Source organism: Thalassophryne amazonica, chromosome 4, assembly GCF_902500255.1.
Source record: "Thalassophryne amazonica chromosome 4, fThaAma1.1, whole genome shotgun sequence".
Lineage (NCBI taxonomy): Eukaryota > Metazoa > Chordata > Actinopteri > Batrachoidiformes > Batrachoididae > Thalassophryne > Thalassophryne amazonica.
This window is the reverse complement of record NC_047106.1, coordinates 23,146,745-23,167,501: the sequence shown is the minus strand read 5'-3', so window position 1 is coordinate 23,167,501 and position 20,757 is coordinate 23,146,745. Positions and strand designations below refer to the sequence as shown.

At 38.2% G+C, this 20,757-nt stretch overlaps 2 protein-coding genes across 2 annotated transcripts in view; one reads left to right on the top strand and one right to left on the bottom strand.

Moving 5' to 3' along the window:
* The first annotated feature begins 201 nt into the window (after positions 1-201).
* ap2s1 (adaptor related protein complex 2 subunit sigma 1) lies at positions 202-16,459 on the top strand. The gene is made up of 5 exons (XM_034169245.1): positions 202-363; positions 829-978; positions 4,408-4,521; positions 12,878-12,937; positions 14,652-16,459. Exons 1-5 carry the CDS (start codon positions 361-363, stop codon positions 14,751-14,753), a joined length of 429 nt encoding a protein of 142 aa, XP_034025136.1. The 5' UTR covers positions 202-360; the 3' UTR covers positions 14,754-16,459.
* A 1,104-nt stretch (positions 16,460-17,563) lies between these two features.
* Positions 17,564-20,757, bottom strand: part of rab4b (RAB4B, member RAS oncogene family) — a 30,960-nt gene continuing 27,766 nt past the window's right edge. The window contains exon 8 of the mRNA XM_034169244.1: positions 17,564-20,251. The gene's annotated coding sequence lies outside the window, so the exon portion shown is untranslated. The remainder of the gene's footprint in view (positions 20,252-20,757) is intronic.

Genomic DNA, 20,757 nt, shown 5'->3' with positions numbered 1-20,757 from the left:
ACATTGTGCAAATTCAAGTCAAGGACAAAAAACTAAAAACGATGACATTCAATTCAAAGCAATACACATTCAGCATATATTCGCATGTGACCCAATGCAACAGGAGAGCCCAAAAGGAACTCTGGTTCTTGTAGTGGCATGTTGCCTTGACTTGGTTATAAACCGAGCAATTAACACTACATTACCCGTCATGCAACATACATTAGCTTTTTTTTTTTTTTTTCTTACGCTTCCTGTTAGCTTGAGGAGCGGATAAGCGGTCGAAAATACATTACTGATGAATTTATGAAAAAGCAGTCTAATTTTTAGGAGACGTGGTTTATTTTTGAAGTCTCTAAGGTGTATATTTAGGAGAAGAAAATGGTAAGTACGATACGAATGCATGCATGTCTTATTTGCTAATAGCGTGTTAGCGCTAGCAAGTATCGATCAAGTACTGCAAATAAATTAGTCTTGCAGTAGTTTTGTTTGTCAGATATCTGGTTCGGTTATGTCTTTAAGAATAGGCATGATTCAGCTTGTGTTACTTTGTCAAAAGATAATTATGCTAATGCCGAAGCTAGTCATTTATGCTAAATGGATACAAGATAGTATTTGTAGGTTGTTCAACTTGGAATGTTAGGACACCTTTGTATTTATTTGTTTATTTTAGTCATGACAAATTTTTAAGTGAAAAGTTTTAGATTTCTGGCTTTTCAGATGTTGAACTGGGACACTTTTCTGGAGTATGAACTAAAAATGAATGAGAATAATCACAAATAAGAGACAGTTGCAACCCATTTCTGATTTCAGTTTTAATCTCTGTTCTTGTGAAATTCTTCCATGTAGATCCGCTTCATCCTGATTCAGAACCGAGCAGGAAAGACGCGACTGGCCAAATGGTACATGCAGTTTGACGATGATGAAAAACAGAAGTTGATTGAGGAAGTGCATGCTGTGGTAACTGTTCGGGATGCCAAGCACACCAACTTTGTGGAGGTATGGAAGTCAAGTCATCCTTTATTCTCAATTTTGGGGTCCTGTGATCTTTTGTGTGTGCATGGAAATTCGTTGTTTGCTCAGTTTTTGGGAAGGCAGTGGCTACGGGTATGGACCCGTATCTACAGAGACCATTCTAAAGATACGGAGGGTGTCTTACCGTCCAATCAGAATGCGCAAATATGTCTGTATCCGTACCATATGCGGCTAAAGGTCCGGTGTCATGTACAATTCTTTCTGCCTTGCTTAGAAAACAGCGCTTTGAACTTGAGGTGGATGGACGATGAAAGAAGCAAAACACCTTTGCAATTTACGTCGATATTTTGATGAATTTCTTCATTTACATTTGATGAATTTCTTAAATTACAGCAGCTTCATTAAACAAATGTACTCGAATGATTATCAGCACGACAGTGAGCTGACAGTTGCTATTTATGGCCTCTGAAACAAGGGAGAAAAAAGAAACAGCACAGTTCAGCTGATATATATATATATATAAACTTGGATTTTAATGCTTTTGGTGACTACATTTCATTCTTGAATTTCACACACCGACAGGCGTGAAAAAACTCACGCATGCGCACGAGGGTTCAAGGTTGGCTGATGTAATCGCACGTGATTCAAATCCGTATAGTTTTTGAAAAAAATAAAAAGGTAGGATACTTTTCTAGTAGACCTCGTATAGCTGTAATCCCTTTGGAGTTTCACAATTTAAGTCATCAAAAGGATTTTCTTTGTCACCGATTCATTTTTGTTCCTAGTTATAAGTCATTGATAGTTAAAATATAATGTATTCACAATATTATGATGCCATGTTTTATGATGCCATCTTGAAAAAATGTTGAATTTTGGACCATGTGTTAAAATGACAAGATGCCAGCATGCTGGTCAAAGGGCAGTGCTACACCATATGTACACCATGGATTAAAAAAAGGGCGTGGAAACAAAAACAAAAAAACAAAACAAAAAAAAAAAACTGATTGAGACAGCTAATAAATATAGGACCCCGTCAATCCTGTGAAGAAGAACTCTAGTTAATATGTGGATAAATTTCTTAGAAAAGTTTAGCTGCTAATCTCCTGGACAGATTGCACTGGTTTACAAGAATTTGTCTGCTTCAGAAATATAATGTGCTATTTACGATGGATTTTGGCATGCTGAATTCAAATATGACAATAAAAATGACTGGTTGGCTACTGTTTTGAAGATATTTAAGTTTTTACATTTTAGGTCTACATAACTATGTTGTGTTGATAGTTTTCGTGATAAATCGCACACATAGGTCTTTTCATGTTTCTCTGACTGTTCATATGATAATATTTCACCTTTTTTTTTTAACACTTTAAACATCATAAAAAGGTAACCCTTAGCATAGTAGTAACATATCTTAAAACTAGAGCCATTCAACCATTTCAAACATCATTTTCATTCTCAGTGGCCCAACATTAGTGAAGTTTGACTACATTTATTTCAGAAGCATTTCGACTGTAGACCAGTGTTGTCAAAACATTAGTCACATTTAAAAAAAATTTCATTTTTATTTAGTTTGCTAAAATTTGTCACTGAGGAAACAAACTTTTTTTGTGGATGGTAAGTCACAAATTCTGAGTTCCCAGTTCCATACAATGGAGCATGAACTTTGAAGTTTGCACTTGCAATACCTGCAAGTTCTCTTCAAGATCTCATGGGGCAAACTTGCTGTGGAATGCAGCCTAAAAGGTAGACTTTACCACCAATAAAATGCCCTTGTAATTTTATGATATTCCACAGAAATAAAGGTTATTTATTAATTAGATTTCAATATTATGTAAATTTTGAAATGAAAATGGGATTACACCTTTAAGGGGCCTTTCACACATAGTGCGAATTTGGTGGATTTGCGCATAAAGTGCGCATGAAGCAGGAATTGTGCAAAACGTGTAAAATCGTAGCTGCCTCCAACGCCTCATACACCTGTTGCTACAGTTATTTGCACACCAGGGGCTGAAAGACAAAGTGTGAGGTGTCGGCCAAATTCCAGGTGACACGCATGAACATCTAACACCGCTCGCATGGCACTTAGAACATGTGTGGCCATTCGCACTATTAACATAACAGGTTTTTTTTTTTGACAGACATGAACTAACAACTGCCCACTGTGATGTGCATGTGTCTGCTTGCTGTCATCACGTGGACATAAAAAAACATATCACTGTGGTGACGGGCTGCAGCGAGCGAGCACGTGCATGGCGTGCACATTGATAGGCTACCCCCAGGTTTAATCGGACCGTTAGGTCAGAACACACAGCGGGTAATATGGCTGTCACGTCACCCACGTGAACTCTGTTCCACATGATGCGGTGTCTGTGCTGCGGTGCACCGTCCACAACACACACATGTCGGGCAGAACATGCGCGGGCCAGCTGGATGCACCGGACCAGCAGATGTGGACATGAGACGAGGGAACTGCTTCTCATTCATGTCATTTCATGGCTGTATGTCTGTGACCATGGGTCATCACCAGAGGAACAGACGGATCATATTTGTGTGTGTGGGTTTCTTTCATTTTAAATATGTCAGTCTCCTTCCTCATATTAGTCAGGTTCTGCAGCTTATACAGGACAGTGATCGTAGCTCAGTGGTAAAGTTTCTAACTGGCAATCAGAGCTTTTGGAAGGCACGGGTTTGAGTCCCGTAGGTGGCATGTAATTTTTATTTTTATTTTCAGCAGCTGTGCGATGTGAAAAACTGCTGTAGTCGCCTTGAGTTGTACTTTATTCGCACTATGTGTGAAGGGGCCCTAAGAAATTATGAGGGTCAGCCATGTCTGGATGGTGCCATCTTAGGCATTTGGACACGTGGTTTACACAACTCAGTTGTATTGAATGGCACACAACCATTCAGTATTTAGTAGTAAGAGAATCTTAAAATCTGCCTTTGCATGAAGAGGCATCCAGTGAAAATAACACCGAGGTAATATGCGCCAATTGTGTCAAAATTAGAGCAGATGCATAATTATCTGAAGACTTCTTTAAGTGGCAGGCCCAAAAGTGCAACTTACAATAGTTAACGCTGGATGACACAAAAGCATGAGTGAAAATGTGGATAACTTTGTAGTATTCCTCAAAAGGAAACTTCAATGTAAAATAAAAATTGTAAGTCTAAAATTCAGACACTAATCAAAAAATATTGTTTATGTTTTCATCAGCAGAGATACGTAACCTTGGAAAATCTTGACATTTGTTCCACGTTACTTCCACTAACCACTTCAAAAGTAGTTATAGTTTGCTTTCTTGTTGGTCACTTTTTTTTTTGTAAAAGTTGTTAAATTGGTGGTAATAAATAAGTATGGTCATATGTATTGTATACAGCAATGGATGTGTTTTACATGAAGTCTGTTGTATGTTGTGATAACGCTGTTGACAGGCTGTATTTGTGTCGTTTTCACAGTTTAGGAACTTCAAGATAATTTACCGCCGCTATGCTGGCCTGTACTTCTGTATTTGTGTGGATGTGACTGACAACAATCTGGCATACCTGGAAGGAATCCACAACTTTGTCGAGGTAAACCGAACAAAACCTGATGTGTAGAGCTACTGAGTAAGTTGCATGCGATAACTTATTTTTCATGGTCTGTTTGTTTTTCTGGAATTTCTGTCAGTGATTTACTCTACATTTTCTTTTCCACTGCTTTAATATTAAACCAGCATTGTTATGGAAAATGCAGACTGGGCTTAAATGTCATGGTGGTGGAAAAATCAAATGTTCTTTATTCCTTGGTAAAATACTTCAGTTGTTGGCTCTGCATACAGATATTAATTATGTCTGTATGAATTCACATGAGTTTCACTGTTAGTTCATCTTATTACTATGTTACCAGTCAATTAAGGTACCCGAAAACATTCACAGCGATGAAAAAATCTCCAGTTTTTGGCAGATTTCTGCTTTTTTCTGTCTTTTTTTGAGATCAGTGATCAGGAGGAAGTGTTCAGTGCTGCATTTAGTGTTTTTTACAGCAGGCACCTTGAGAGCATATGTCTGTGAGTAATACTTATCTTTTTATGGTAAACTGACCTGTTATGGTCTTCTGAAACAGTTAATAGTTGTATTTTGTAACTTAAAAATGGGAGCGATGCTAACGCATTAGCATGTCTATGGCATTTTCAGTGTTAAAGTTAGCATTACAGAGTCAAATGCATTACAAATTGTATTATTCATTTATTTCTATTTATGTATTGTAATAATAACATAATAAAAAGTAAAACAACAATAGCCAATATAAAGTTTGTTCAAAAAGGACTGGGAAGAAGTCTAAATTTATCGAATCCCACCCCTTTCCTACCTCCTTAAAAGTACTACTGTTAACAATCATGATAATAATAATAATAGCAACAGCAGCAGTAATAATAGTAATGTTACAATGCAATTTTAGAAAAAGACAGACAAAAAGAACCTGATAAAACACAACAGAAAAGATAAAACTAACAATGATAACACACCTCCACTTCATCTCTGTATCCTGTGAAAACACATTCTTTATATATATATTTTTAAACAGTTGAATATTTGGACACTGCTTTAACTCCTCACCCACACTGTTCCACAGTCTCACCCCACAAAATGAAATGCAGAATCTTTTGTTGTTTGTATGGATTTTCACCTCCGCCAAGGAGGTTATGTTTTCGGTCGCGTTTGTTTGTCTGTTTGTCAGCAGGATAACTCAAAACGTTTTGAACGGATTTTGATGAAATTTTGTGGAGTGGTTGGAAATGACAAGAGGAACAAGTGATTAAGTGATTTTAGTGGTGATCCGGATCACGATCCGGATCCAGGAATTTTTTAAAGGATTCTTCACCATTGCGGGATAGGGGGAATTTTGACATTCTAGTTTCTAACTCCACAAAAACAAGGCAGAAAGGCTCGAAAAAAAATTAGGGTGTAACATAGTCAAATCTTCTATCAAACAACAAAGTTTGGTGATGATCGGATCCGGATTCCAGCTCTGGTGATCCAGAATATGCAAAAAATATAGGGAAAATAGAAAATGTGTCAGTGTGAGGTGGCAAATGAAGCTAGAGATGCACAACTAACACCAAATTGTAGCTGAATCTGTACTGATTCAGTAAGGTGTCATCAGATTTGATGTAGCTTCAAATGTTATGAGCTAGATCCAGAAGAAAACCGCCATTACCGAAAAATCGTTTTTATACAATAACCTTTGAACTAATAAAGACATAAAAGTGATTCCAAGTTCTAGTGGTATGTTCAAGGATGTCAAAATACAGGAAAGAAAAGTGTATGTATCATAGTTTTGGTTGTAACACTGAATTGTTGAATAGATCACTGTGCCAAGGAGGGAATCTCTTTAGGGTCAGTGACCCTATGGCCTTGTTTAGAGAAGTGTTTCATAATGTTAAAAAAATTCATATATTTACAGTTTAGTTGAATAATAAATTGAATTTTGTCTATTTGTTTTCATCTATAAGCACATGCAATATCAATATCAGTGCTCAGATGACAGTAGCTTCTGGGAAAGGTGCAAGTTGCAATAAACTGTGATGCCAAGCGCTAAGGACACATGCTATCCAGTCACAGCAGATGAAACCTTTTTTACTACTGAGCAAACATCATTGTTAGACTTTTTTAGGTTCAGTGATTCCACAGCATCTAGATGTTAGGGCGTCAGTGACCCCATGGCCTTGGCGGAGGTTTGCACTCTCTGAGTGCTTCTAGTTCAAAAGTTGTTTTTTCCCTGTTAATTAATATCCCTCCTTTCGATCCCCGAACAATTTCTGTATGCTTTTTGGTAAAAGGTTATTTTTTTGCTTTGTACAAGATTTGTGCTGTTTGGAATTTTCCGTTGTTAATTTTAATATTTTTGACTTTAAAAAGAGTGAGTAAGTCTGGTGTTGATAGCGACATTATGAATGACCCCTATTGCCCTTTTTTGAAAAATAGTTAGTGATTTTATCGAGCTCATATAGTTATTGCTGCAGATCTCTGCACAGTAATTGAAATCCGGTAAGACAGTGGAACAGTATAGAAAGCGGAGTGATTTGTGATCCAGAACATGTTTTGCTTTTTTTGTTTAACATTAAAATGCTTCTTGATAATTTGGTTTGTATATATTTAATGTGTGGTTTCCAGTTGATTTTCTCATCTATTATTGCCCCAAGAAATTTATTTTTATTAACCCTTTCAATCTGCACCCCATCGGTCTATATTTGTACTTGCTCATTGCTTCTGCAGTTCCCAAATAACCTTAGTTTTGTTTTATTTAAGTTTAATAACAATTTGTTTGTCAAACCATATTTTCAGTTTGTTCATTTCTTCAGTGATTTCCTCCAGAATTTCCTGCAGAACTATCTGCCAAGCTAGAAAACTGCTGCATCCCTGCCAAATACTACGAGAGGAGTCATTTTGAATATGGAAAGTTGGAGTTTCTGCATTTCAGAGCTTCTAGATTATCAGGAAGATAATTTTAGGTCTCATTTTTTTTTTTTTTTTTCCACTGCTGTCATCTCTACATTCAGAGCAAGCCCCTTTCTTTAAACAAAGTGGATCGTAAACTAGTTAACAGTTGAAATAATTCAGAGTTGAAACATTGAGCATGACAAGCAACTGGTTACAGACACCAAAATATATTAGACTACAGTGCATCCAGAAAGTCTTCATAGTGCTTCACTTTTTCCACATTTGATGTTACAGCCTTATTTCAAAATGGATGAAATTTATTTTTTCCTTAAAATTCTACACACAGTACCCCATAATGTCATATATATATATATATATATATATATATATATATATATATATATAAACAACTAAGAAATCACATGTATATAAGTATTCACAGGTTTTGCCATGAAACTCAAAATTGAGCTCAGGTGTATCCTGTTTCCACTGATCATCCTTGAGATGTTTCCACAGCTTAATTGAAGTCCACCTGGGCTAAACTCAGTTGATTGGACATGATTTGGAAAGACACACACCTGTCTACATATTAGGTCCCACAGATCAAGCATGAAGTCAAAGGAATTGTCTGTATACCTCTGAGACAGGATTGTCTCGAGGCACAAATCTGGGGAAGGATACAGAAACATTTCTGCTGCTTTGAAGGTCCCAATGAGCACAGTGACCTCCATCATCTGTACATGGAAGAAGTTCAGCTCCACCAGGACTCTTCCTAGAGCTGGCTGCCCGTTTAAGCATAGTGATCAGGGAAGAAGGGCCTTAGCCAGGGAGGTGACCACGAACCTGATGATCACTCTGTCAGAGCTCCAGCATTCCTCTGTGGAGAGAGGAGAACCTTCCAGAAGGACAACCATCTCTATAGCAATCCACCAATCAGGCCTGTATGGTAGAGCGGCCAGACAGAAGCCACTCCTTAGTAAAAGGCACATGGCAGCCCACCTGGAGTTTGACAAAAGGCACCTGAAGGACTCTCAGACCAGGAGAAACAAAATTCTCTGGTCTGATGAGACAAAGATTGAACTCTTTGGCGTGAATGACAGGCATCATGTTTGGAGGAAACCAGGCATCATCCCTACAGTGAAGCATGGTGGCAGCAGCATCATGTTGTGGGGATGTTTTTCAGCAGCAGGAACTGGGAGACTAGTCAGGATTGAGGGAAAGATGAATGCAGCAATGTACAGAGACATCCTGGATAAAAACCTGCTCCAGAGCGCTCTTGACCTCAGACTGGGGCAACGGTTCATCTTTCAGCAGGACAATAACCCTAAGCACACAGCCAAGATATCAAAGGAGTGGCTTCAGGACAACTCTGTGAATGTCCTTGAGTGGCCCAGACCTGAATCCAAAGGTGTGAGTACTTTTGTACATGTGATTTCTTAGTTGTTTTTTTTTTTATTTTTAATAAATTTGCAAAAAAACAAACGACAACAAAAAACCCAACAACAACAAAAAAACAAAACAAAACTTTTTCATGTTGTTATTATGGGGTGTTGTGAGTAGACGTTTGAGGAAAAAATTTACTCCATTTTGGAATAAGGCTGTAACATAACAAAATGTGGAAAAAGTGAAGCACTGTGAATACTTTCTGGATGCATTGTAAGTTTGCCTGGTGTTTATTAATTTTGGTTTATTTTTGTGTAACTCTTGACAGGGATCAGGTTTGGATGCTGTCATCTACTGTCTTCAATAGTAAAATAACACAGTAATTACTAATTACAAAAAGTGAATTTGGCAGCGGCTGACTACACAGAGTGGAACATTGAAAAGGCCAGTGAAGGTCTACTCAGAGTGAAAGATTGCACACTGATAGACATATTGTCTTGAGATGGCTGTTCATGCTTTTATCATCTCCAGACTTGATTACTGTAACACACTCTATGCTGGTGTTAACCAGTCATCCCTTCCACACCTCCAACTTGTGTCTAATACTGCTGTTTCTTTTTTTCTTTACTGACTCCACTGGCTTCCACTTCATTTTAGAATTGATTTAATATTAGTTTTTAAAGTCGTTAATGGCCTTGCCCTGTCTTATCTGTCTGAGATTTTAATTCTCCGCAATTACAACAGAGCATTGAGATCATCTGGTCAACGTTATTTTGAAGTCTGGAGGTCAAAATACAAGCTTTGGGGTGCACGTTCTTTGACGGTAGCTGGCCCCACACTGTGGAAGAACTTAGCCCCTGATTTACACACTGTTACTGACTTAGCACTTTTTAAATCAAAGCTCAAGACTCATTTATTCAAAATGGCTTTTAATACCATGTAAGGTTGTGACTTTTTTTTTTTTTTTTACTTTTTGTGGCTTTTATTTTATTGTATGTTTACTTTTATCCCCTTGAATTTTATTTCTTGATTGCACTGTAAAACACTTTGGTTATCCTTTGGTTGCTGTAAAGGGCCATACAGTAGTTTTTATACGGTAGTTAATGGAACCTGGCTCAGGTACAGTTTGTAGTTTTCCTGATAATCTCTCTGTCTGCTCTGATCTGTTTCATGACTACATTTTTCTGCCGTTGGTGTTCATGTTCCATAAAATTGCTATGGCAACAAAAAGTAAATATATTCCAGCATATCGTCATTTATGATGTTGTAGGTGTCCAGATATTTTAATTAGTTCTTGCCTCAGTTTTATTAAATTCAAGAATATCTTCACATCATCCAACTTCAGAGACAAATACAACTGATGTAGCAACATTGGAAAAAAGTGTGAAACAATGAATGAATACATGTAGCTCTCTGGTAAATATCAACATTCACAGACCTGCATTAGAAATGCTACTGGAACTTATTTCTTTATTTTAAGATTTTGGGTTTGCCATATGACACTGATGGACCGGGTGGAGTTTAAGAAGTTTAGTTCCAGACATGAAACCTTTCTAACATCCGCCTTTTTAATATGTCTAACACGATGGCAGGGAGCAAACTCAACCTTCAATGGCTTCTTTATGTTGCTCTGATGTGAGTTGAGATAGCAACGCTCATGGAGGTGGACACTGTTAGTAGTCATCAGTTAATTAATGCCTACATGAATTCTTTCGAGACTTGCTACAGCGATAGTTCCCATAGAGTATTGCGGTGCAGTAGACTGAAGAGGGAACCATAATTGTTTTCCTCTGGCCACCTCTCCTCTCATAATGTGGTGCCATTAGCTCTTACACACAAAAGAAGTACAGGAAAGGTATTAAAATAGTTTTATAGGTTTGTGTAATTCGGTGCTCCTGGGTGGTTGTTTATATCACAGATGCCATAATCCAGAGATGAACAGGACTAAAAAAACACGAATCCTTTATGGCATCCCCGTGTAAAATGAATGTCAATATTTTCAGAGAAACAATTTTTCTCAACAGCAATGATACGCTGTTGTTAACTGTTTAACGACTTGTAAACATGTTGCTGTCTGAGTCTCAGAATGTTCTCAGGATATAAAATTTAAATACAATGAGAAATAAAAAAGCAATACAATTCATGTAGGTGTTTACATCATGTTCAGACTTGTGTACTGGAAGATGCTGATATGACACATTTGAAGATTCTTAGAACTGTTAGTTCTGAATAAAAAACAATGGCCATTCATGCAAGGACCAAGGTGTCTTCAGTTGAGATGTTTTATGGTAATGTGCCGTAACCTTGGTAACTAAGTGGAAGCTTGTAGCAGCTCAGTCACGAGTCATTTTATCATCAACTTTGCAAAATTTGAATGCATTAACACTTGTTTCTCTTTCTAATCTCAGTATCTTTATTTTTATTAAATCAAATATATATATACACACAGTAGTGTTCAGAATAATAGTAGTGCTATGTGACTAAAAAGATTAATCCAGGTTTTGAGTATATTTCTTATTGTTACATGGGAAACAAGGTACCAGTAGATTCAGTAGATTCTCACAAATCCAACAAGACCAAGCATTCATGATATGCACACTCTGAAGGCTATGAAATTGGGCTGTTAGTAAAAAAAAAAAGTAGAAAAGGGGGTGTTCACAATAATAGTAGCATCTGCTGTTGACGCTACAAACTCAAAAGTATTATGTTCAAACTGCTTTTTTAGCAATCCTGTGAATCACTAAACTAGTATTTAGTTGTATAACCACAGTTTTTCATGATTTCTTCACATCTGTGAGACATTAATTTTGTTGGTTTGGAACCAAGATTTTGCTCATTTATTAGTGTGCTTGAGGTCATTGTCTTGTTGAAACACCCATTTCAAGGGCATGTCCTCTTCAGCATAAGGCAACATGACCTCTTCAAGTATTTTGACATATCCAAACTGATCCATGATACCTGGTGTGCAATATATAGGCCCAACACCATAGTAGGAGAAACATGCCCATATCATGATGCTTGCACCACCATGCTTCACTGTCTTCACTGTGAACTGTGGCTTGAATTCAGAGTTTGGGGGTCGTCTCACAAACTGTCTGCGGCCCTTGGACCCAAAAAGAACAATTTTACTCTCATCAGTCCACAAAATATTCCTCCATTTCTCTTTAGGCCAGTTGATGTGTTCTTTGGCAAATTGTAACCTCTTCTGCACGTCTTTTATTTAACAGAGGGACTTTGCGGGGGATTCTTGCAAATAAATTAGCTTCACACAGGCGTCTTCTAACTGTCACAGCACTTACAGGTAACTCCAGACTGTCTTTGATCATCCTGGAGCTAATCAATGGGTGAGCCTTTGCCATTCTGGTTATTCTTCTATCCATTTTGATGGTTGTTTTCCGTTTTCTTCCACGCATCTCTGGTTTTTTGTCCATTTTAAAGCATTGGAGATCATTGTAGATGAACAGCCTATAATTTTTTTGCACCTGTGTATAAGTTTTCCCCTCTCCAATCAACTTTTTAATCAAACTACGCTCTTCTTCTGAACAATGCCTTGAACATCCCATTTTCCTCAGGCTTTCAAAGAGAAAAGCATGTTCAACAGGTGCTGGCTTCATCCTTACATAGGGGACACCTGATTCACACCTGTTTGTTCCACGAAACTGACGAACTCACTGACTGAATGCCACACTACTATTATTGTGAACACCCCCTTTTCTACTTTTTAGCCTTAAGAGTGTGCATATGATGAATGCTTGGTCTTGTTGGATTTGTGAGAATCTACTGAATCTACTGGTACCTTGTTTCCCATGTAACAATAAGAAATATACTCAAAACTTGGATTAATGTTTTTAGTCACATAGCACTACTAATATTCTGAACACTACTGTATAAACTGAGAATGCGCATAAATGAGTCTTGCTATAAATAGCCATTCATACATTTTCTAGTGTCGTTTTGCAGACGAAATGCATCATTTTAAGACTTCAGCTTTCTAAAATTTTATTGGAAAAGTTTTAATCTCTTTGGCAGTTTATAGTCTGAAAAATTAATCATTCTTTTCTCCCCAGTAATCTGTAGTTGTCATCCTAAATTAAGGCCCTGTGTGGTTTCTCTCTTCTGTTAGGTACTGAATGAGTATTTTCATAATGTGTGCGAGTTGGACCTCGTGTTCAACTTCTACAAGGTAAGTGATAATGAGAAGTTGATTCTTGCCACAGACTCTACAGCAGGCTTCTCCAACCCTGCTCCTGGAGAGCACCTGTCCTGCATATTTTCCATGTCTACCTGCTCTAGTCACACCTGGCGTTTCCCAGCTCTTGATTGGCTGAGTTAATTAAGTGTGGGTGGAGTAGAGAGAGTTGAAAAACATGCTGGGCAGGTGCTCTCCAGGAGCAGGGTTGGGGATGCCTGTTGAACAGCTTCAGAATACGGTTTATAAAATGCCTCAAACAAATCTGGCTTAAAAAAACCCTTTGATTAAAAAACCATGGTAACTGTGACTCACAGCTGCATCGTTCCTGCACTGAGATTCAGCAATATCATTATGGCGTGGGCGAGTATATAATTTTACACGTTCATAAGAATGAAATGTCAACCAGTTAACATGCCTGAAGTCACATCTGCTGTTATGCGTGTGTGTTAATTAACAAAGGTGCAAATGTCTACCCACATGCTTCACTTAAAGCAACGGCCATATTTGTCACCTCGCTGTGGCACGCCATTGCTAGAAATCTTTAGTTTTTATTTTCTTTGGGTGGGTGTAACCATGTGAGAAACATAATCTGAATGTCACCTCTCCTTTTGAATCTGTTATGTTGAGATGGAATATTCTGTATCGATCAGTGTGATTGTTTATCGATTCCTAATAAATTTTCTGTGTGAAAAACCTAGGCTGACGTAGGTTTGCAGCATCGGTACAGCTGTTTTCCTGTTGATGGATGCTGAGTTCAATATTGTGATGTCACATGTGACATCCTAACGCATGAGCTTTTACAACGTGGAACTGTTAGAAAAACATGCTGGGATCGATGATGGATGACTTATGCGATACCGATGTATTGAAAAGTTTGAAACTGTTGCTCAGCTGGAACTAGGCATGGGAATCGAGACCAGAGACCCAATACCAAATTTTTAAATCCATCGGAATTGTACACCTCAGATGCTATCAGTGCTGGAATGCTTTTCTAACAGTTCTACATTTTGTAAACTCCTGTTTGATGTCATGACTGTTGGGCAGTTGTTCAAAGGGAGGTTAAAGCAGCAGCAGTGTAATAGTGTGAGTGCTTGCTTGCTTACTTATAACCCATACTACAGTAATGGGTAGTATTTAATAGGGATCACATGATACCACTTTTTCATGCAGGAACCTTTTATATTTGCTGATACTGATATCAAGCCAATTGGTTTCCATGTCTTAAAACATTTAAGAAATATATTTGTGTTGCTGTACTTTGCTAACCTAATCATCCAACAAAACATCAACACAAACTGTAAAACAAGTATTTTACTTCCCAAAAGCATGACTCTGATCTATGATAGAAGACTTGGATTAGATTATTTGTAAATTTAAATTCCAAACTACTTATTTTGTCCAGTTATAGTACCAGTACCGATCCCAAATACAGAAGCGTGCACCTCTAGTGTGTACTAGCTCTTGTTGGTACAAATTGAGGATTTGGAATCGGGGTGCGTTTCACCAGCGTGAAAGGGTTTGGATCACATTGACTATGGTATTATATGTAAATAAACAAAACTTTTAAAACAAACTACAAGACACAGTTTTATAGCCTTTTTTTGCTGCCTAGTATTTGAACATTTTGTGATCTGCAGTTAACGTTTTGTAGGCTCCAGTGTTGGAGCATCTTTGTCCTCTGATTGGCTGTCTCTGCTCTTCGCAGGTGTACACGGTGGTGGATGAGATGTTCCTTGCAGGAGAGATCAGGGAGACCAGTCAGACTAAAGTCCTCAAACAGCTCCTCATGCTTCAGTCGCTTGAGTAAAGAACACAACATCCTTTCTTCTTCTTCCCCACTAATCTTCTGCCTTGGCACCTTCATCTCTTCCCCTTGTTACTGTTGTTTCCCTCTAAAAACAGACTCCGCCCCTCCAAAAAGGGTGTATTCAGAAAAGAAATGCACACTGTTATGAATGATATCGATCTTGTTTGACTGGTGTCTGTGTGTTATATTCATTTCAACACGTTGGATCTGTGGACTTTAAAACGCTGCAGGTTCTCTGCTGATACTGGTTGCGTGAAACAGATCAGGTCCTAATTAGATGTGATGTTAACTATTTTTAGGTGCTGTCATTTATAAAATGCTCCCAGTGACAGCTTCTTCAACAGTGATTTCTTGTCTCAATGGTTTGTGACCCTCTTAAACCTGATGAGGTGCACTTGATCCTCAGTCACTGATCAAACTGACATTTCATCCCTGATTCTTTTTAAGGGTTTTCAAAATGTCTGAAATTATCCAGTAACTGGCAAATATTAGAGATAAAAACAGTGACACAAATTACGTTTTCTGTTGTGATGTCAGGTTTGTTTAAGTGTTAAAATATAGTTTCGTGAAAGTTTAAAAAAAATCCTGATTGGTTCCACATAATTGACTATTTTCAAAAATGTACTGGCATCATATCAGTACTCAGTATGAGTTTTGATATGCAAAAGGTCACATTGATCTATCCTTAATTAAAATAAATCCATGTTTCGTGAAGTATCTGAGGCAGAAGGTGAAGCAGCACAATAATACAGCTCTCATGCAGTTATTTACTGGACCAAAGGCCAACGTTTCTTGGTCTGACTTGATGAAATCATCTGGTCAAAGCTTTACCACTAAAATTAGCACTTCAGCATCACTCAGAGGTTTGACGATTGACTTCTGAGTAACGATAACAAAGTTACAATCTAATTTATTTCCTAATTCCTGGAAGTTGGAGGCTGCAGAAGTTAGTCATTGTCAGTCATTACTACGCAGTGTTGATGAGAGCCAATGTCCATCTAACAGCTAGCTGACTCGCTAACAAATACCCCCCCCCCCAAAAAAATAAACCTGACTTGTGGTGGTTCCCATTCAGTCAAAGGACGAGGAAACTGGAACCAGAAAAGTCCTTCAGAGTAATTGGCCTGGCAAAATTTGATCATTGACTGGAGTGTACTTGCATCAAGAGCTGCTTTAGTTGTCATCGTTAACTGTCAGATGTGCTCATGCAGCAGATTACAGAAGCAATAATCTGCCCTGCAGCTGTTGAGATGACTTGATTTAATCTTTGTATTATCTGCAAAGAAGTGATTTTAGTAGAAGTGGGAAGTTTCCTTCTCGTCTGTATGTTGGTTGCACATGTAGCCATGGCTCCACAATGTGAGCTGTCACCTGAACCACAAAAGCTCGATATTATGATTTCGATACTGAACTTCCTCATATCAGAGTAAATCGGCTTTTAAATGCTTATGCTTTTGTTTGTGCAAAGACATAACCCGTCATAGTCCAGCTTTAACTGTCTCTTTCAGATGTTATACTGTTGTATTTTTTTTTTATGATCAATATATTGAGATATGTACTTTGTGTGTTGATGGATGTTTGTGTGTATTCACTCCTATTCAGGATCACACTATATGTAAATAAAAGTAGCAGATGCGGTGCTACAGTGAACATTTCTGCCTCCACCTTACGGGAGAATTCCATTAAAAACAGTATGCATGAGAGAATATTACTTTCTGGTGCCGTTATTCCTGAATTTATTGCCTTTTCAGCTTTTGACTGCCACCTGTCTCTTGAATACTGGTTCTCAATGTCTTACCGCCATCTAGTGGCCAAACAAGGTCATTCAGTTAATTGCATTGTCAGTTCATTCCAGAGTGCCCATTTATGATCAATATCAGTTGATAGATCCACTTCAGCTACCTCACACCGCTCCAGTCAGTTCTCCGTCGACCCAGGAACATGAATAGAGAAATGAACTCAGTCATCTTCACCAAGACTCAAACTGCTCCACTCAGGCATCTCAGTCATACAGATTTAGTTACAGCTCCACTTAAGTTCACAATCTGATGGTAAACTCTATGACCTGCTTTTAGGGGGTTTGTAGAATTTACATAAAATACATACGATGCCCACAACTTAATTTTAAAGAAAAGCAAAAACATTAAATAAGGATATTTTAGACAAACTGTGAATGGACGGTGACGATTCTCCTTGTTGCTCTAAGAAAATATTCATTTTTTTTATCCCCAATTTAAATATGAAATTACTCTGAATCTATACATGAAATGTGAATGTAGTTGTGACCTTCTGACCTAAGCAACAACCCACCCCGTGCGAAGGAAGAGCAGCATGATCTTGAGCTTCCTGGTATTGTACTTTATCCTAAGACTGTTAAACATGAGCAATTCAAAAAGCGTCTCTGTACGCCTGAACAAAAGATTGTGATTACGCTGACAGGCACAACCACCACCTGTCTGTAACACAAACAGGTTTGCTGTTCTATAAACATCCAGGACACTTATGAACTCAAACAAGCAGTTTACTCAGACTTATGTAATTACAATCAGAGCCATATTCATCCTCAGTAGACAGAAACATATTTACAGCACAGTTTGAGATTTATACAAGTATTTGGGTTGACTGTTTATTACTAAGCAACAACTGTTTGATTACAGGACAAGTGTTAATGATGTGGGTATATTTAATGAGCGCATTACACATTTTTGCATCAGTGTGAATATTCATCCAAATCAGCAGCTTCACGAACAGCAGTCTGATAGTGTGACGACAACACAAAAACCAGAGTTGTTTATTAAGAATGGCTGACATCTACAATAAATCTTTATTACAGTACACAGGTCAAGTAAAATGTACAAGTCTATAGTTACAGGATATTAACAAAAAAGTAAAAGTGCACTTGCAGAAGAACACATGTGATGCTCTGTTAGAGGGAATGGAATCTTTTATTCCTTTCACCTTCTTCCCCTCAGAGTCATACAGTTTGGGGATATATGCCAAAGTTTGAAGAGGAGGCAGGAGGAAAACGCAGTTCTGCTCTCCTCGTGCCTTTGACTCAACATTAGGGCAAAGTTTGGAGTATTTTTAGATTCCCGTCCAGCAGCTCCACAGACCCTCAGTCTTACACGGAACGGAAATCGTTGCAGTGGAAATTCCCTGGTTCTGTCCAAGGCAGAGTGCTGCGCCACAGTTCAACAAGTGAAACCTCAACAGGATGACGCGCAAGATCAAAGCCAACACAACAACCGTCGCATGATTCAGTACCAATGCCTCTCTGAGGAGTGGGGACACAAACAGAAGTAAACCGCTGTGGGGGAAGAACATTCAAAGTGGAGCTTCACAAATGTTTTCTGTTGGCTTCAGTTTAGCAACCCAAAAATTTCCTCTTTGATACAACTTTTAATTTAAACCTGGTCAAACACACCCAGAACACATCATTTTAGATGCTTTTAGAGCACAACAGTCTGGAACATAAAATCTAAGTAACAGTTTTACTAAACAACCGATGAAAGTCATCTGACTTATAAATGTGTGATGATCACCTGCTTTCCTTTTGTACCACATAAAAAAGTCCATCTTAGGTGTTTTTTTTTTGTGTGTGTCCGTGTCCTAATAAATCTTGGTTGCCCACATCTTAAAGGGGGACTCCAGTATTTTTAAACCTGGGCTAAAAAAAAACCCCATTCTTGATTAAGTTTGGCAGTGTGGTGGCCAAACAGTGTATTTGCTTCTAAAACAAAAGGTTCAATTTGGGGCACAAAGTGGGGCATCTGGTCACCCTAAACAGATCTGTTGTGGCCGACCCTGAGCAGGAAGGAAGATATCAAAAGCAAGTAAGTGTTTTTTTACCAGGTAACTGCATTTCACTCAGGACAAACCATTTTAATTGTTCCAATATTGAGGTACAGAACAAGCTCATTGGCAACTAACTCGTAATGGTTCTGTGTACACCGGTGCCACCGGACAACTGCAAGGCTAAGGTAAGTAGCTAGTTGTATAAGCAATTTTAAAAACTTTCTTTACATTTAGAGAGGTAAACATGCAAGTTTCTCTTAGTATGGATCCTCCCCAGGCTACCAGACATTTCTAATAACATTTTCACCTGTTCAGTAGCAACAAGTAGTAGTTACGAAGTGTGGTTTTAGTTTCTCATTTAACTGCAGCATGTTTGTGTTCTAAATCAATACTGCACAGATTACTTATGTATTTATGTTGTCCAGACGGAAACAATTCAAAAACCTACACAAATACAGCCCAGCTTGAAAAATATCAGAGTCCTCCTTTACGTCTTCCAGCATCACAAAAACGGTTACAAAAAACCTCCTGCACGCTGAGTTTGAGAACCACGAAATTGAACAAATACGACCTTTTATAGTAAAATAACATTTTGTGCTTTCAACATGACTAACGGTTCAAATGCAGTGATTAGACCACGTCCCTCCCAATGACTGAGAATAATGTAGATCCACATACAGTAAAATTAGTCAAGCTAGCGGGCCACATCGAGGGCATTACCACCCAAACTCAGTGCTGCACACAGAGTGACTAAAAGGTTCTGTATTTAGAGCTAAAAAAGTAAATCCAACTGCTTCATTTAGAATGAGGCTTGACAAAAGTGCAGGAACCTTTACAGAGATCAGTACTGTGCACGTTTTTAAAAATACAGTACCGTGGAAAATGCTTTAGGCACCCTACGACATTAATAGTAATTAATTTTATAATGACACTTTGTAATACATTTCTTTTTTCAGGTGTATCCTTTTTATACCTTTATATTTACTCGCAAGCTCTGTACAAGGATTCCAATGTACTTAAACGTTCGTGTGAGTACAAATGCCAAATAAAGCTTCCACATCTATCTAATGTACCAACAACCATTTCCACAAAAAACCTAATGTATCCCCCTGTTTCTGGTAACTACTTTGTTTTACTGTCCAGTATGTCACCAAAACAATCACTGATCAAATACAACCAGATTTTTGAAAAAACATGCTACAGGAAGCCATCTAATTACCTAAACACTTTTTAAAAGTGGTCACATGGTTTACTTCATAATTATCAGCTACATATCAGCTTCATTATTTCTGTGCCTACAGTTTTCGCACAGTACTGTAAAACAAAACGCAACAGAAGTGTTCAGTGCAAATGATCAAATAAATAATTTAAATGCAAGCAGCACTGACCAGAGTAATGAGGAAATATACACAAAACATTTGACAGACAAGATTGTGCAAATACTGGAAGCTGGGTGGAGCAGATGAGGCTAAAAGCACAGATAAAACAGCAGGAGACACAACCCTTGACTCATCTGGTAAGAAGCTGAGAAACCAGAAGGAATCATCTCCTGTGTCATCGCAGCGTGTTTACACTGTCCACCTCAGGCATGGAGACGCTCTTACCAGAGGTCAGGGGTTGCCGTGGACGCCTTGGCCACTAGTCCAGGTGATCCGAGGTGTGTGACCCTGAAGGGAGTCTCACACTCCGAAAAACACCTACAGCTGAAAGGAGAAGACAATGACTCAATCGTTAATGTAAGAAATATATAAATAAAAATTACAGTCGGATTGAGTTCAGATCAACTGTACAGACTCTCGGGTTTGCGGTTCAGCTGCGACCATGTGGTGCATCATAGTTATGGTCAGCAAGAATCTGCGTTTATTTGAAAAGGTTCCAGAGTGGAATCATTCTGATCAAACACTGATCAGATTACCATGGATGCTTTTACAGGGTACAGTTTAGTGACTTTTGACACCAATTTCAATAGGCTTCTTGGGGTCGCCATGCCTGACGCAGATGGCAAGCTTGGTGACTGTCAGGCAGTTACAAAAGAAATGATTGTGCTCACAAGATTTTTAGTGTACTTCAGTGACCTCAGCAATTTGACCTCATCAACTGGCTTCTTGGGGTCAAAACACACACACACACACACACACACACACACACACACACATACACAACTGTACAAGACAATCAGATTGATTTTTTTCATGGCAGACGTGCTATT

What these genes read in the sequence shown, in the direction of transcription:
- ap2s1 (XM_034169245.1), top strand. An exon ending in GAATCCACAACTTTGTCGAG is followed by an intron (nt 4,522 to 12,877) that starts GTAAACCGAACA and finishes CTCTTCTGTTAG; the next exon opens with GTACTGAATGAGTATTTTCA. An exon ending in TCGTGTTCAACTTCTACAAG is followed by an intron (nt 12,938 to 14,651) that starts GTAAGTGATAAT and finishes TGCTCTTCGCAG; the next exon opens with GTGTACACGGTGGTGGATGA.